Source organism: Elephantulus edwardii, unplaced genomic scaffold (assembly GCF_000299155.1).
Source record: "Elephantulus edwardii isolate Elephantulus edwardi_28Jun2011 unplaced genomic scaffold, EleEdw1.0 scaffold00013, whole genome shotgun sequence".
NCBI lineage: Eukaryota > Metazoa > Chordata > Mammalia > Macroscelidea > Macroscelididae > Elephantulus > Elephantulus edwardii.
In genome coordinates, this window is record NW_006399763.1 from 26,489,892 (window position 1) to 26,507,468 (window position 17,577).

At 33.5% G+C, this 17,577-nt stretch overlaps 1 protein-coding gene across 3 annotated transcripts in view; it reads left to right on the forward strand.

Moving 5' to 3' along the window:
- EPHA7 (EPH receptor A7) overlaps positions 1-17,577 on the forward strand; it is a 281,251-nt gene that overhangs the window by 1,539 nt on the left and 262,135 nt on the right. For all 3 annotated transcript variants that reach the window (XM_006881208.1, XM_006881210.1, XM_006881209.1), the window contains exons 2-3: positions 3,216-3,280; positions 6,783-7,452. In XM_006881208.1, coding sequence (XP_006881270.1) covers positions 3,216-3,280; positions 6,783-7,452 — 735 coding nt within the window. The remainder of the gene's footprint in view (positions 1-3,215; positions 3,281-6,782; positions 7,453-17,577) is intronic.

The following is a 17,577-nucleotide window of genomic DNA, read 5'->3' on the forward strand; positions in this document are numbered from 1 at the left end:
TCCATCCTCCAGGCAGATTGCATGTCTAAGGAGGATTTAAAAAACAAAACAAAACACACATTTAAAAGCAGAATCATTATTTGTTCCTTAAAGTGTGGAATGCAGAGGAATCTGTTATTAGATTTAGGTCATGGGGGTGGGGAATAAATATTGGCCTATGCTTCATTTATTTTTGAAAACTTTATGATTTAGTGTTGACTGTGATTTTGTCATGCACCCCCACTTTGTACATTCAGCCTCCCCCAATACTCTAGCCTACTCCAGCTCCCAGCCTGACCTTTCTCACCCCTGTTTCCACATCTGCAATCACTGTGAAGTTGAACCCATTCAGAGAAAACTGTGATTCTGTTTTGATGGTTACATGTTTGCAGATGAACGTAGGAACGCACACCCATAACACACCAAAGAACACATGCCCACTTTCCTACTATTAGCGATCAGAAGCATCCAGCCCTGGGATCTTGTCCAGAGTCCGCTAGAAAAGTGAGACCTGAGGAAAAGTTTGCACTGCTGTGGAGAAGCCCAACGCTTCGGCAATAGCCTACTCCAGCAGGAGGAGTTTGAGCTATAAATAACTACATCACTAGGGGGAGAGGTTCTTGCAGCCAGAACTCCTCACTTGCTTTTCTCTCTGGATGAAACATACATGGAGAGGATTTTGATTATTTAAATGCAGATGTGAGATGTTTAAAAGCTGCTGGGGTGGTTTTCTCGGAGGCAATGGGTTAATGCTACCATCTCGGTAGCGATGCTCCCAGCGCGCAGTGGTGATCAAGAGCTAACGATCTGGGAGTGAGCCCTGGGATGGCCAGTTGCGGAGATCCAGGCTTCGGCAGCAGCTCCCAGAGGCGAACGCTGAGAACTGCTTCCTCTAGGTGCCTGGCTTCCTGGGTCAGGGTGGGGAGCTTCGGAAGAATAAACTAGACCCTATCTCCTTCCCTTTCCTACACACTCTCCTACATTCTCTGGGATGTCAGTTCCCGCTACTTGCAAGCGCGTGTAAAAGTCAGAGTCTGACGCTTGGAGGCGAAGTGCAGCTGCTGCTTTTCCTCTCAGTAAATGCGCCCGCATTCCCTCAAAGGAGATAGTTCCCGAAAGCCTCGCTCCTCCTCCAGGCTCCTTCTGGAGCCCGGGCGCCACTAGCTCCCTGGAGTGCCCAGGTCTGGCGGAAGCATAATGGATGCTCGGCGCGACTGACGCGCCGGGCTGCATCCCCCGCCCCGCCCCGCCGGCGGCCCCGCCCCGGCCCGGTGTGCCCGCGGCTGCCCACGAGACCCTGCGCTGGTTGGCCAGGGCGCGCCTGGCTCCTTGCTCTCACCTCCGCGTGCGCGGAGTGTCCCACGTCCCTGCTTAGCAGCAGCGTGGTTGCGCGTCTATGGGCGTGAAAGGGAGGAGGACATTCCGTGCTCAGAGGAGGAAGACACGTACTTGAAAATTTATTTGGGGAGCAAGACTTACTATCACCTTAGAGGAGTTAGTCATGATACATTTTCTGGCTTTCTTCTGTTTCTGTTGTTAGTTTGTTTGCCCGTCTTTTAACTTGTCATCACCTCTAGGCCAGGGTCCCTAGCCGCTGCCCCAGGCTGTACAAAATGGTAACAGGATTGTAATAACAATCGCAATGCTTATCTCTGTCTCAAAAAGAATACCACCTGGTTTTAAACTCCATCTGTCTCTTATCAGCACAAAAGAAAAAGAAAAAACCCACCCAACAAACCAATAAAACCCCACAACTCAATAATAGAGTACCTGGAACCACGTTGTTCTCATCTTCTTAGTCTCTACTGTTGAGAGTAAAAAGAAAATAAACTTTTTTTAATGTAAATGATTTCATGTAAATCCATTATATATTTAGTTTTTGATGTTACAAGTGCAAAATACAGCTTACTATTTTAAACTCTAATTTCCCCATTTGAGTTGAAGTAAATATTTCTGACCAAGATTTTTGCTGTTAAAACATTAAACATCCCCAAATTAAAAAAAAAAAAAATCCCCCAAACCAAAAAAAATCCACTACCCAAAACATAAAAACACATGCACACAAAAAAACCCCCAAAAAACCAAAAACACATACACAACAAAAGTCATGTCTCTGTACCATATTTATTTATCTTCAGGAATAACCTTGGACAGTTTGAAGGAATTGAGCACATAATCAACTGTTCCTTTGTTTTCTTAGCCTAATAAATTTCAATATGCTTCAGATTCACTTTTCCATCCCTTCCAATGATTCAGACTTGTTATTTAAAAGTCATGTAAGCATGAATATTAAGTCCAGATTCTAACATTTTGCTGAAGTTGTTTTCAAGCAAGTTAATACTTGAAGATATATTCATTTTTATTTTGACCAAGTTGATCTGTTTGTTTAAAATGTTGTAGATCAAAAGAGATATTTTAGGAGTAAAAACTAAAGTGCAACTTTGAAACCTGATTTATCAAAGAATGCTTTAGGAGAGTAATTGTCTTTAATTACAATAAAATATATCCAGCTGAAAGTGTGATATATATTAATTTATGACATCTTAATGCATTCTCTTATATTATTAGGATAACTTACTCTATTGTTTTGTGATTTTTGATACCATACAATTGGAATGCAACTCTTTAAAATTCAAGTGATACTATCTTGAGAATTAATTTTGAAATATCTAGAAATTTTAAAAAAAGGGATATTAAACACATATTTTACTCACCAACATGCATATTATATGAATAGCTTTTTCTTTATACAATAATTTACAGATATACACACACACACACACACACAGAGAGAGTATAGCAATTCTGTGTTTTTTTTTTGGCTTAAGAAAAAACATTGTATGAACAAAAATTTAAATTCAAGAAAGGCTCTATAAAGCAGTTCTGAAAGAGTACTACAAATAAATAACTGGAGTAATGATAGAATTACACTGTTAAGTTCAAGTTGATAAAGTTGCAAACTTCTCTATAGTTGTTATAAAATAAGACTATAATACTATTGAGCTTTAAAATTTATTTTAATATTTATAAGTGAAATACAGTATTAGTATTTTATCACTTTTCCTCCCTTAAGAGAAACTAGTATCAGGTGAGTATTCATTTCACTTTTGATTCATAGAGATGAAGATCTATATATCATAAAGTGACAGTTACATTAAGGAAGATTTATTCTTGCTTATGTACAAGTCTGTTCAAGTTTTTCATGTAAATTTTTGAAATAAAACTTTCTTTTTCAGTATTACTATTGGATTCTAAAGCACAACAGACAGAGCTGGAATGGATTTCCTCTCCACCCAATGGAGTAAGTCCTTTTTCTTATCAAATATCAGCTTTTATTTTTAAGTTAAGAAACAAAACTTATTCTTGTTAAAGGGGCCACATTTTTACTGTTCTTTATATTTAACTTGTTTCCATTCCAAACACCTTTTGCAGCATTTTGTGTTTAAAATGAGGTTTTGCATTTTCTAGATAAACTGAGAACTTTAAAAAAAAAAATCCCTATAGCCATACATTTTGAGTTCATGTTGTGAACAGAATCATACCTCAGGTTCCAGACTATAAATGCTAACTAATTAGAGGGAACATTCCTTTCAGAAACTCAACTTAAACCTTTTTAGGTGCTTTATTCTTCTGTAGCATAATCACTAGGTAGGCTGTGTATAGTTCTTTAAAACAGTATGTAGTCTGCTTTCCTCTATTAAAAACAGGTTTAGCATTATTCAAAAAAGTCTAAAAAGTTAAATAAATTTGTACTATAGTTAACATTTTTTACATATAAATTGCAATAAAATATCTTTTAGAGTTTTCCAAGTTTTTATCATGTACTATCTGCTGCTACTTGATGACAGAACATATACATACTACAGTTGAAGTCTGCTATAATATATATGAGTAAAAATTGTGCAATGAAAATCTTTCAACATACAACTAAGCCCTAAATAAATGCTGCCATTAAGTTGCATATATCTATATCTAAAAAGACATACTACTAACTTAAATTTAGTTCAATATCTATGTCTTCAGATCCTATTTTAATTGTGAGAGTGAGCACAATTCTTCATTCTTTATTGAAGGAGAAGTTTCTGAGGAGAATATACCTCAATGTTACATAAATTAATCTTTGGCACATATAGAAATCTAGAGTAAAAAGGAGTATTAAGGATGAGAGAACATGTAAAAAGTACAAAAAGAAGAATGAAAATCTGAATGTGATTTTGAGTATAAGGACATCATAATATCAGTGTCCCATGAACTAGAAGTCAGTTAGGAATGCAGAAATATACACAATGCTTATCTGTCTAAAATATTTAGGCTTTGACAGAATTAATTTTTTAAGAAAGTGTATAAGATGACATGTAATTGTCAGTATTGGTCACTATGAATCATGGACAAGTGACAAAATTTGTACAAATTAAATTTTAAAAGTGTAGACTTTTAGGTATGCGTATAATACTTCTCAAGAAATGAGATAGTTTTTTTGAGTAAAATTATATATATATTCTAGAAAGTCATTGACTGTAAAAATGAAGCACATTTCTTGCCAATGACAGTTATAGCTTTTTTTCCACCAGCCATCAATAAAAATAAATAGAGGAGAGGATAATTTTATCTTTAAAGTAAACTGATGTATGATTATTATATTTCATCCATATAACCCACAATATGATACATTTTGACTGTCAATGTTATCTTAATCTCACATGAGCGTTTTATGAGTCAAGTATATCTTGGGCTCACTGTTAACCCTAAATATCTGTAGTAATTGGTAGGTAAAATGGGGGCAAACAGAATGAAAATATTTTCCATCAATAAAACAGTTTGGGCCACATGTGATTATATATCTAAGTAGAAATAAAATGTTATTAAGACCTAGGTTTCCAAAAATTATTTTTATTAACATACTAAAAAAATATAGCATCAGAATTAAGATTAACTTTTCAGATATTGTTATATGTGCAAATGATTATAGAATCCTAGAAAATGAGATAATAAAATAAGAGTTGCCTTAAGTGTATTTATGTAGTTTCATTATTTTTTAATACATGTGTTAAAATCCATCTCTTGATCATACAAATTTTTAAAATTAAAATTAACAGTTTCATGAGTAGTATAATTTAATTTCCGTATATAGAGCAAAAATATAATTGTTCTTAACGTTCAAAAAAGGAACTCTTCTGATACAGTTCTTTATCAGAATTGGGGTTGATCTCTTAAAACTAGCAAAACATTTTAAAAAGCATATTCTTGAAGCACCTAAACTTTAATGGATACTGTCAGTAGTTTTACTTCTTTCATAAATTTAAATATAATTAACTGGTACAATCTATATGTCAAAATAGCTATATTTGGCTGAATTTCATTCAAACAGGTTACAAATAGCTAACAGAAATAAAGAGAAACACAGACATTAACTGATAATGACCTCAATTTATGTTGAGTAAAAACTGAACAAGGATGGATACTTTGTACATTTTAGCCCCTTTGTTACTATTAGGCTATATATAATAACACTAACAAATATATATCTTCTACATAAGAAACTTGAATTATAGTATAGTGTTAATTTACCAGTCATATTAATTTTCTAAGAGTCACGGTTTTAAAAGTAGATATCAATATTGTGTAGATCACTTAAATAAATACCTAGATAAAATTTTAAAAATGAAACTTACTTCCATAGGCTTTCTGATAGTTAATTTTCCTACCTTTATTTCCCCCATTAAACAGTAATCTAAATATTATAGACTTTTAACTTGATCATTAATGTATATGTAAAATTGATATTATTTATTGGAGAAATGAATACTGGCAGATGTTAGTTTCACCATTAATCATCAGAAATGGAAAATGGAATATTTTATAATAGTGATGATCAAAAGCAAAGAATTTATTATGGAATAGCCTCCCTCTTTTAGGCTTCTAAAATTATTAGGTGAAATGGAATAGTTTATAAAATGGAATGGAATGGTATGATGCTATGTGATTTAGTAGTCTTTGAAATTGTGGTAAGTTCTCCTAAATATTATTTTTCCCTTTGGCTTAACATACATGATCTAGGCTTACTTGTGGTATACTATGTATCATTGTGTAAGTGGACAATTTTAAACATCTTTTTCTTGGGGAAAATATCATCACTCAGTATGATAAGCATACCTCTTTGCCGTATATATTTGTGTGTTGAAAGTAACATATATTAAGATGAATCTTTTATAAATACAATTTTCTGGCTTTATGTATAATATTATAATCCTGGAATAGATAGATACCTCTTTAGCATATTACTCCCTTAGATTTTATCTTGAAAAGGTTGTAAAATAGATTATAAAAATTACTATGTTGAATAAAGCTTTTACATTTGAAAGTAATGCATTTTTTCTAATATTTTTGCATGCTAAATTTAAATATAATACAGACACTTAAAACATCAAAGGAATCATGAAAATTTCTTTCCCATTTTCACCTGCATATGCTTTAAGTGGTAATGTAATAATAATTAATTTTCGTCTATAAAGGAAAAGAGAAATGTAAAAAGAAAACACTGAAATACTACTAACGAAATACTAAAATATATTTTGTGCTTAACAAAAAATGCAGCAATTGAAGTGACTTCCAAATTGAACTGAGTCCTATATTGTTTGGTTACAGTGTTTGCCAGGGCAGGAATCAGCCTAATGCTTCCATAAATCTCTATTTGTAGCATACTAAAAATTCTTCACATGCTTTCCAAAATGACATATTTCTACTGAATGATTTTTATTTGTTTATCATAATTATTTGCGTATAATCTTTTATTTGTTTTACAGTGGGAAGAAATTAGTGGTTTGGATGAGAACTACACACCAATACGAACCTACCAGGTGTGCCAGGTTATGGAACCCAACCAGAACAACTGGCTGCGGACTAACTGGATTTCAAAAGGCAACGCACAAAGGATTTTTGTAGAATTAAAATTTACCCTGAGGGATTGTAACAGTCTTCCTGGAGTACTGGGAACTTGCAAGGAAACCTTTAATTTGTACTATTATGAAACAGACTACGACACTGGCAGGAATATAAGAGAAAACTTATATGTAAAAATAGACACAATTGCTGCTGATGAAAGTTTTACACAGGGTGACCTTGGTGAAAGAAAGATGAAGCTTAACACTGAGGTGAGAGAGATTGGACCTTTGTCCAAAAAAGGATTCTATCTTGCCTTTCAGGATGTAGGGGCTTGCATAGCTTTGGTTTCTGTCAAAGTGTACTACAAGAAGTGCTGGTCCATTATTGAGAACTTAGCTATCTTTCCAGATACAGTGACTGGTTCAGAATTTTCCTCTTTAGTCGAGGTTCGAGGGACATGTGTCAGCAGTGCAGAGGAAGAGGCTGAAAACTCTCCCAGGATGCACTGCAGTGCAGAAGGAGAATGGTTAGTACCCATCGGAAAGTGTATCTGCAAAGCCGGCTACCAGCAAAAAGGAGACTCTTGTGAACGTGAGTAATAAGTGATTTTACGATTTTGGTTTATCGTGGTCTTTTTTCTTTTCAATAACAGACACGTAAGCATTAATAATAACTTGAACAATAAGTATTTTTTTTTACCAGCAGCCGGATTTAGGCATATGTAACCATTGCCCCACAGTGGTATCTGCACTAAAGGTATGGAATAAGTATTGACAATAATGATATTTGTTGCCGAAACTTACAAAGTATACCTACTCCTTATTTATTGACATAGTTAAATCCCAGAAAACAGGTCACTAAAGATATGTGATTGTTCAGAGGGTCACTATGAGCTGTACTCTACTCCCAGGGCACCTAACAGCGACAACAACAGCATGCACAAAAAGGGAATAACCATATCACATCACAAAATGAAAGAAGGCTACATTGTTACTTAGCTGCCAAACCAGTGAGAATCATGGCCCAGCTGGGTTAACACATAACCTTCATCAGCATTGTCAGCATAATTCTCACCTCACACCTGATATCCATTACAAGCAGATGTATAATGTTCATGTGCAAAATACTTGGATAGTAGATTTTTCCCACTGTCTCCAATACTAAATGTTGAATAGTGATAGTTACTAAATATAGAATTGATATAACTGGATGCGTGACATGGAAATCAATAGCTGTGCACTGTGCTTGGAAGTGAAGTCTCAGAGAGGATACTGGATAGGTAAACATCAGCCTAGGAAGACAGAGATAACATTAGTCAGGACTTAACAAGATGTATTTCTTTATGTTTTAATACTCACATTGTTTGTGTTTATGAGTAGTAGAACAAAGCAGAACTCTGTAAACTGGTAGTACTTTTACAAATACAAACATAATCCACTACTCTAGTCAACTCTGACTCCTGCTGATTCTCATTCGCTTTCTGAGGAGACTAAACATTTCCAAAATTTTGCGCTTATTTTTTTATGAATACTAAAACTTTGTTTTAAAAGAATAAAGCTGCGTGAATAAATCTCTGGGGTTACTCACATCAGCATTATATATATATTTTTTCTAATTAGCTTTTTAAAGAAATCATTTGACAGTAGACTACTTTATTTTGTGCCTTTTGGCCAAAGTAATTTTAATACATCATTGAACTTTTTTATTTGAGACAATTTTTCTTTGTTTTGCAAAATTAAATTTTCTTGTTGATAACATTATTGGTTGGCCCCAGTGTTCTTCTACTTCACACTATGCTACTTAACTCCTAACTGAAAGATGCTTATCTGTAGCTGTCCTGTAAAATTGCTTATATTTGGGTTATATTATTTATATCTCTTTAAGCTTTTAAAATGTGATGCGTTAAAAATATTAACTTTATGTAATCTTTATAAACTAAAACGTGGTTTAGTATTTATAATTCTAGCTACTTCATAAGTCACTATACGCCAAAAACTTACTACTATTTAGTTGATTTTGACTCCTAAAGAACCTCCTTTAGCTTTCTCAGGATGTAAATCTTTACAAGGGTTTTCTGCCCATTTTTCTGTCATATCTAAATTGCTGATCTCCAAATTAGCAGCCTAACATATCACAAAAAATTTGTTTAGAACTGTATGCTGTTTTTTCTGGCTTAGTATGTACATGCTTCACCTCATTTATGTATTAGCACTTTTAAAGAGGTAAAGTACATACTTATTTTACAGAATAGGAAATTGAATTTGTAAGAAATAGATAGCTTACCTGCCTTTACATGACTAAGTAATGTATGTAGCTTGGATTCCAACTTGGGACAGTCGGGCTCAAGACCTAAGCTCTTAACAATAGTGTTCCCATTGTCTCTATGCTGAATGAAATAAGCAGAATCCAACATATATTATTTGATTATTTAAGTATCTCCCTATATCATTTACATAACTAATAGGATATTTAAGTAATACAAAATAAATATATATTTAGGTCTATGCCATCCAGGATGGTAACCAAAAATCACATGCAACTCTTTAAGGCTTTAAAATGTGACCGCTCAAAGATGTCACATATTAACCATAAAATGTGCCCTGGATTTTGAAGCCTTAATATACGCAAGACAGTAAACTATCTCAGTAATTTCTTCTTGGTTATTTATGAAAATAAATGTATATTTATAATTGCATTAAATATAATATTAAAATTAATTTCTATTATTTCCTTCCCCTGTTTTTGACAGAATTATTCAAAATTGAAAAAAGTACTTATTTGAATTGCATTATATTTGTATTGGATTTAATGGATTAAATATAGTAAATAAACAAGTACACATTTCTGGCCCTGTTTGAAGACTTAAATACTTCAAGTGGGTGGTCATTAGGCATATAAAGTAACAAAGGTCCAGCACTCAGTTATTATCTGTATTATATCTGACATTATGAAACTAACTCTGATCAAAACTAATGTAAATGTTCTAAGTTTAGTTCCTATCAATCTGTTTAACAACCTCGTTTTAATACTCACTGTAGGAATCAAACTTGTCTATAGTCATCTTCTTTTCCCATACCTTAATAGCACAATTTCAGATTGAGTAGAAAATCTTTTAATTTACATAAATGTAGAAAACAAAACCAGATGAAGATTTATCATTACATGTAGACAGAATTCTATTCTATGAGTTAAGTATAAAAATATTCTTAATGAACGAATTCATTCAATGAACTACAGTGTATGTATTGACTTGAAGTTAACATCGCTAACTTGAAAATAATGGGGAAGTTAATAGAAGCTATTCCAAACTATTTTAAGCGTAGACTTAAATTTTACCTGAAAATCAGTTCATTTCAGTAATATACAGATCTGAATTTATATAAAAATTGTATATTTGTACCACTAAAAAGTGAAAAAATAAAAATGAGAATTGTGATAAAATAAAACATGCTAGTACATATGAAACTGCACAATTCAATTTGAGATAACACTTAACAAATAACATGAGGGTCCCAGTCCGTTAACGCTTAATGATTTTACAGAAAAATTACAGTATTTCTTATTGAAATTGTTCACATTAATTTATTTTGGTTTTAAGACTTGAAAGCATATTTGAAGACCAAACTTCTTGTCATCTGCAGGTACTTAAAAACAAGTGAACTAGCTCCATCATTAACTACATTTATTCTGTTTTGGAATATTTTAAATTCAGTATTAATAGTAAGAATTCTATAAATAAAACCAAAACCTGAATACAGGAGGCAGAATGCCTCTGATAAATTTACTGGAAGGTGATGTAGTCATTTCTACAGATCAAATAAATTGTTTAGGGTCTAACATTCTTAATTTTTAAGAGTGGTGATACTGATGAAGGGATCAAATTTGTCTAACTGTAGGTAAAACCTTAGAAACAGTAATGTAGTTCTACCCTGTGCTTTTGGGCTTCTATGAGCCATAATTGACTAGATGGCAATGGGTTTGATTTGGATTTATATATACTTCACTATGGCACTGTGTTCATTTGAAAATACTTTTATTCTTGTCATAATTCCAATGCATTTCTAAGAGTACTTGCTTCTGTAAACAATCCAGGCCCTTCTTTATAGTATTTTTCCTGTTTCCTTTCAATAATACTGTAAAGAGTTTTCAAAACAAATTCCATTTCCATATTGAGGAAAACCAGTGTGTTCAGAGAGGATATGAACAAATCCAGAGCCAAATGAGGACAGTTAGCCTCTTAAAGCCAAGTATATCTGGGTCTTTGGTTTTCTGGAGTCATAGCCTGTTGTGATGTTTGTTAGGATATCCACATGTTAGTGTCAGAAGCAGTGAGATTGGTTCAGGATAGTGAAGTGTTCAGAGATGTTGTGCATAGGGTCGCTATGAGTCAGGAGAAACTCGACGGCACATAACAACAGCAAATATGCACAACTATCTAAACTGTTTATGAATTCAGTTTATTGGTATAAGCTTTTATATTACTTGGTAATTTTTAAAAATAAGTTTTGAGAAACAAATGCCACATAAGTTTGCTGATGCAAAGAGAACTACAAATATAAAATGAGAAGTTTAATAAATTGCTGCATAGTAATTTTGGAACAGATAACATGTTTTTATTGTCCGAAATACTTTTTTAAAAATTTCATTTTAAGTAATGTAACAAATTCTGTATAAACTAATCATTATGTTCTCATAAAAAAGTTTCTCATTTATAAAGTTCAAAGTCTAGTATATTTTTACCTGTGGAAGTAATTTTGGAAGATAGAAAATTAGAGATAGAAATATATTTGCAATTTTTATATAGTTGATCCTATGTCTACAGTAAAATATTACTTGTTAAGAAGCTTATATTTATTAAAACTTTCATTAGTGTAGGAAATGTGCAATTTATGTGAAACAGTCCCATTTATTTTTATTATTCTCATAAATGAGAATACAATCCTGCACTCTCTCCAAATTTATAAAAAAAGAGAAACAATTATTAATAAGTAACAACATTGAATGAGAATCCAATGCGTTTACCAGTTTGAATCTTTTTTCCCCTTATTCACAGTACTGCTTCCCTAAACTTTGTCCTGGACTTCTACCTCTAAATTGTAATTACCTAGAATAAAACCTTATTCTGTATAAGAAGACCACATGCCTCGTTTTACAGGGATAATGGTTTTGCTTCTTGTCTTGGGGAAAGAATAAACTATAATTTTTTTTTTTACATTCGAAAGTGTTCTAATGTAGGTGATAAAATATGTCATTCTAATAATATAAATTCCAAGGATGTAGTTTAATTTCTGTGGACTTATACTAGAAGATAGACATGCTCTATGCTTGTATTCTTTTTATAGCTTAATTTAATTTTTTTGAACTGAAATGTTCTTTTAGATATTTAATATAAAGCTCAATTCAGGTATTATAAATGGTGACTGCTTTTTATTTTAATAGATATTCCTAGTAGTTATTTTGTAACATTGTATATCAATAACTTTGTACCATCTGCATTATTTTAATATGAAGTTTTTGCATATGTAGTAGGTATTTATCCAGTAAATTAAACCGGAAATATTTCAATAATAAAAAATATCTAAAATCCAAGTATGTCTGGATTAGACTTATGAAATTCATGCTTTATTTGCATAGAAGAAAAACATAAATTTGTATCATCAATTTTAATCCTCCCCCAGTGAATTAGTTCTTAAATACATTCACAAAACATAGATATACAGATTTTTCTATAGGATTAATAGCTCAGATTCTTGAGCTGTGGTGAGAGTTTATATCTTGGCTCCATAACCTCCCAGGTCTGTAAACTAGGACAATTTCTCTAAATCTTAATTTGCTTAAGTATAATATATGGCTAACAAAAATAGAACCTCCCTCACAGAGTTCTTGTCAGAATTGAATGAAATAATATAAAAATCCTAAGAATAGTTTCTGGGACATAGCAAATAATCAATGAATGAATGATAAGATAATAGCCCATTATCTTATTATTAATTAGAGAAATATGATGGTAACAAGTATATGAAGATGTATCTTTAGTCAAAACTAGTTATGCATCCCTTAAGTAAACAATCTCATTCTTGAACATTCAATAAAAGTCAAGAACTGTTTACATGGGCTTCCTCCCCTAGATTTGTGTTGTTGTTGTCATGTGCCCTCGAGTCACCTGAGACTCATAGCAACCCTCTATACGACCTTAATCCCTGCTCTATTCTGAGCCAATCTCACTGTCTCCAACACACCTATCTCATTTACCCCAGGCACTGAATCAATCCACCTCATAGAAGGTCTTCCTCTCCTGCGTTGCCCCTCGACACTCCCAAGCAAGACATCCTTCTAGATTTGCATGTAATTGAAATAATGGAAATAATTTAAATAGCCAATGTTCAAAGAATAGATAAAGATGTTGCCTTGATTAGATTTAATCTTTAAAATGTCAATGATACCGTGTCAACATTTTGGATTTCCTTATTAATAATTTTGAAAGAAAAATGAAATTATTAATATTTGGAATTAGCAAAAATAGATATAGGGAAAAATCTGTGGGGCATTAAATTTAACAATCAATATGTTGGAGTGATGTGATTTTAGATGATTGACTTTTTATAAACAATATAATTGCAAGTTATAAGTAACATGATAGATCATGCAGGGACAATTTGAATTTCATCTCCTAAACCTAGATTTTAAAATTAAACTTAGCTTTTGTGTATACCACATGGCTTAGCTGACAGATGAGTAGTAAACAGCAGGTATATTTAAACAGTATAAATGGGGGAGAAAATGGGATTAATGGAGGAAAATCCAAGACACCTAATAGTTTTTGTTTGACTTTTAGTTATAGGTACTAAGAGCTGTCTTAAGTGCTTAAAATTGTTGTTGTTATTTTGTATCGTTGAATTGGAACTGACCCATAGTTGGCCCTCCAGCAGGTTTTCAGAGGCAGTTAATCTCAAGGGAGATTGCCTATCCTTCCATGGAACATCTGGTGGATTTGAATCACCTACCTTTTGGATTGCAGTGCAGGTTCTTTCCACTAGGGTATCAGAGCACTTTAGTTGATTACAGTATTTAATCTTCTATGGAAATGTTTAAATAGTTAATCCACTAGGAACAAACAGAAGGTTTGGCAGTTCTCACTCAAAGGCAACTTGAAAGAAAGTCCTTGTGAGCTCCTTCCAAAAATTGTTGTTGTTAGATACCATTAAGTTCAGTACAGCCCATGTTGTTGTTGTTAATTGCCGTTGAGTTGTAGACGACTCATAGTGACTCTGTGAATGAAAGACCTCAACACTTGTACAACTACCATCGTTTCTCCAAGTTCATAGGGTTTCCACAGGCAGGCTTTTTTGGAAGTGGATGCCACTCCTGCTTCCAACCCACAGTGACGCTATCAACAATGGATCTATCTGAACCCTGCTCTATCCTTTGCCATCATCATCTCTGACTTACTTGATCCTGGTGTTAGCAGTCGCTGTGTCAGTGCATCTCATGGTCTTCCTCTCTTTCCCTGATCCTCTCCACCTTTCCAAGCAGGATGTTGAAAACTAGACTATAATTCTACTTTGACACACATGGTGGTGCCATCAGTCAGAATCCTGGATCATAAGTGATGTACTAGATTATAAAAACAAAGACAAACCAAATCCCAAACGCACCTCACTACCATTCTGTTGACTCCAAATTATAGTGATCCTCTGCTGAGCTTCTTGGGCTGTAAACCTACACTTCTTTGTCCTCAGAACCGCTAGTGAATTCAAACAGCAAGAGATGCCAAATTTGATTTAGCATGGAAACTCATTACGAACTATGCCACCAGAGTTTCCTAATCAACTGGATTTTGTTATGTGCCGTCAAGTCAGAACCCACTCATAACTGATGCTCTATTAGCTCTCAGAAGCTTCAAATCACATGGGTGGAGTTTATACATCTTTCTCCTCAAAGCAGCTGGTAAATTAAAATCACCTGGCTTTGCCTGGTAGTGGCACTCCTTACCTTCTAGGCTACCATATACTATTATTTTCCAGTTTACAAGTGAAAAATATTCTTAGTGAAATATTGCATTATGTACCTACCACCACATCGAAGCAAACTGGCACCAGAATCCTGGCCCTTAAAACAGCTTACGCATTATAGATACACATTTTGACTATCAAAAAGTCCATTATATGAATAATCTTTCATTCAGGATATTTTGAATGGTGATACAAATCTGAATATTTTCTTTCATGTGTAATAATTTCAGAATATTTAGATCGCTGTCTTTTTCAACATCTTAAATGTTTCATGTGCTTTACAATTCTTTTTTCCACTCCATTTAGTTCTCTTCATAGAGCAGCCAGAATGCAATTCTTAAAATTCAGCATAGTATCTCTTTACTACTCAGGAAATTAAATGACTTCTAATTAAATCTATTTTAAAAATTCCTTATTTTTTAAGCAGGCATTTAAATCCATTAAACTTGACTGTGATAATTTTTCTAATTTTTTAATTTTGTTATTTATCTTATTTTAAAACCCTTCTCTACCAGTCTGGTACTGGTTTTTCATTTTACCTTAGGCACACTCATGATATGTGCACAATGAACAATTATTCAACATTTGACTGTGAATAAACCATTGTTCGCTTGCTATTACCTATTGTGTCTTAATCCTTTTATTTAATAAGTTTTTCCAAGTTCTTCACTGACTTTTCTAAGTTTTGATGATGCTCTTATTTTATCCTTTGTAATTTTTTATCTTCTTAATTTTCTTAAGGGAACTCTGGGGATGTAGTCTCTAGGGAGCTGTGCTGCTAATCCAAAGGTGACCCTTCTCTGGCTTTTCCAGTTCACTTGTCACTTCGCAGGAGAAGGATGGACAGTCTCCTTCTTTGCTATTTATAGCCTCTGAAACCCTGGTAAAGGGTCAACTCTCAGTTCTACCTAGATTGCAGCGAGTTGTTTTTATTTGCCCTTTCTTTAAGTCTGTCTGTCTATTGGAATTTGACTATTCCTTATAGATTTAAATGATATACCTATCTGTTAGAATTTGATGATTTTTTTATAAATTTAAATACTTTTTATACCTTAATTAGGGAGCTCTGGTGGCCTCGTGTAAAGAACTGTGCTGTCAACAAGAAGGCATATGGTTTGAACTCACCAGCTAGTGCTGTCGCAGAAAGATGGGCAGTCTCTTCTCTTGCAGTTTGCTACTTCTGAAAACCCTTTAAAGGGTCAGCTGTGAATCAGTTCTGACACTATAGTATAGAACAACAATATACCTGAATTAGACAATATCTTTTTTTGAATATTAAAGGTTCCCCCTCTTTTATGTGAATTGTCATATATTCTCTATTGTAATTTCCCTTCATAGCTTCTAAGCATCTCAACAACTGAACCTTGGTAGTTCTATACTTACCCACTGACAATAAGACATAGCCCATCTTTCAATTAATACTATCAAACACTTTAAAGATCTACTCATATAAAATTTCCTTTCAAGACAAATATTTTTTATTTGGAATTAATATTATAAATTTATTGCTGTGTTTAATTAGCCCACACAAGTATTATTCAATTTTGTTTCAGAAGCTTTTAATAATATTTCATTTAATATTTTTCTCTGAAAATATTTATATTCTTTTATTGTCCCCTTTTCTCTCTATTTGTTGTTGCCTTTGTGTAGCTTTTTCTTTGGTTTGTTTTGATTTATCCATAAATGAATTAAAAGACAAAAGACATTTAATGCTATTTTTCATGATATATAAGAAGCCCTAGAGATACAGCAGGGAGCTCTACTGACCTAGTGAAAAAGGAGTTCCTTGGTTCAAATTCACTAACTGTTTCATGAAAGGAAGATGAGCAATCTCATGTGATTTCCAGCTTCTGAAAATCCACTGGTGGATCAGCTATGAGTTGATTTTTACTCAGTACCACATAACAACAGTGGTACAATAGTAAAGTGACCAAGTCAGCAATTTGAACTCACCAGCTACTCTGTGGGAAAGAGATTTGGCAATATGCATCCATAAAGTGAAGTCACTGTTGTTTGGTTCTGACACAAAGCACTCTATATTGGGTTTCTAAAGCTATAAATCATAATGGGAAAAGCCTGCTCATCTTTTTTCTAAAGAGCTGATGATGATGGCGTGAGAATGCAGATGTGTCACTTTTGGGTGAGCAGAACACTTCTCCGTGGACAGTTTCACCACAGCTTTGGAAACCTTGTGAGGCAGTTCTACTATGTTTTATAGGGTCACTATGAATTGACATTAACTGACAGTGGATTTTGCTACTATTATGCATATTGTGGCAGAAAGAGCAATCTAAGGACATGATTTTAAAAATCAGAATTTCTTTACATATATTAATGTTTAACATTTCTAAGATCGTAATCATCTCACTCAATAGATAGAGATACATAAGCAGACATTATGAACAGATAGCTCTAGAAATTATACAAGAAGTGGATAGGCAGTTACGGTGCCCTAAATCAGAGTGGAGTTGTGCTGCCAATTCAAAGGTTGGCAGTTTGAAACCACCAGATTCTCTATGGGAGAAAGATGATGAGTAATCTCTCCCCATGCAGTTTATAGCCTCTGAAAACCCACTGGAGGGTTTTCAACAAGTTGGAGTTCCAACTTGACGGCAATGAGTGAGTAAGTGAGTTTAGATTTATCTTGTATGGGAAGGTGATATTGTTATAAGACTATATCATTATCCTTCCAAATTATGTGTTA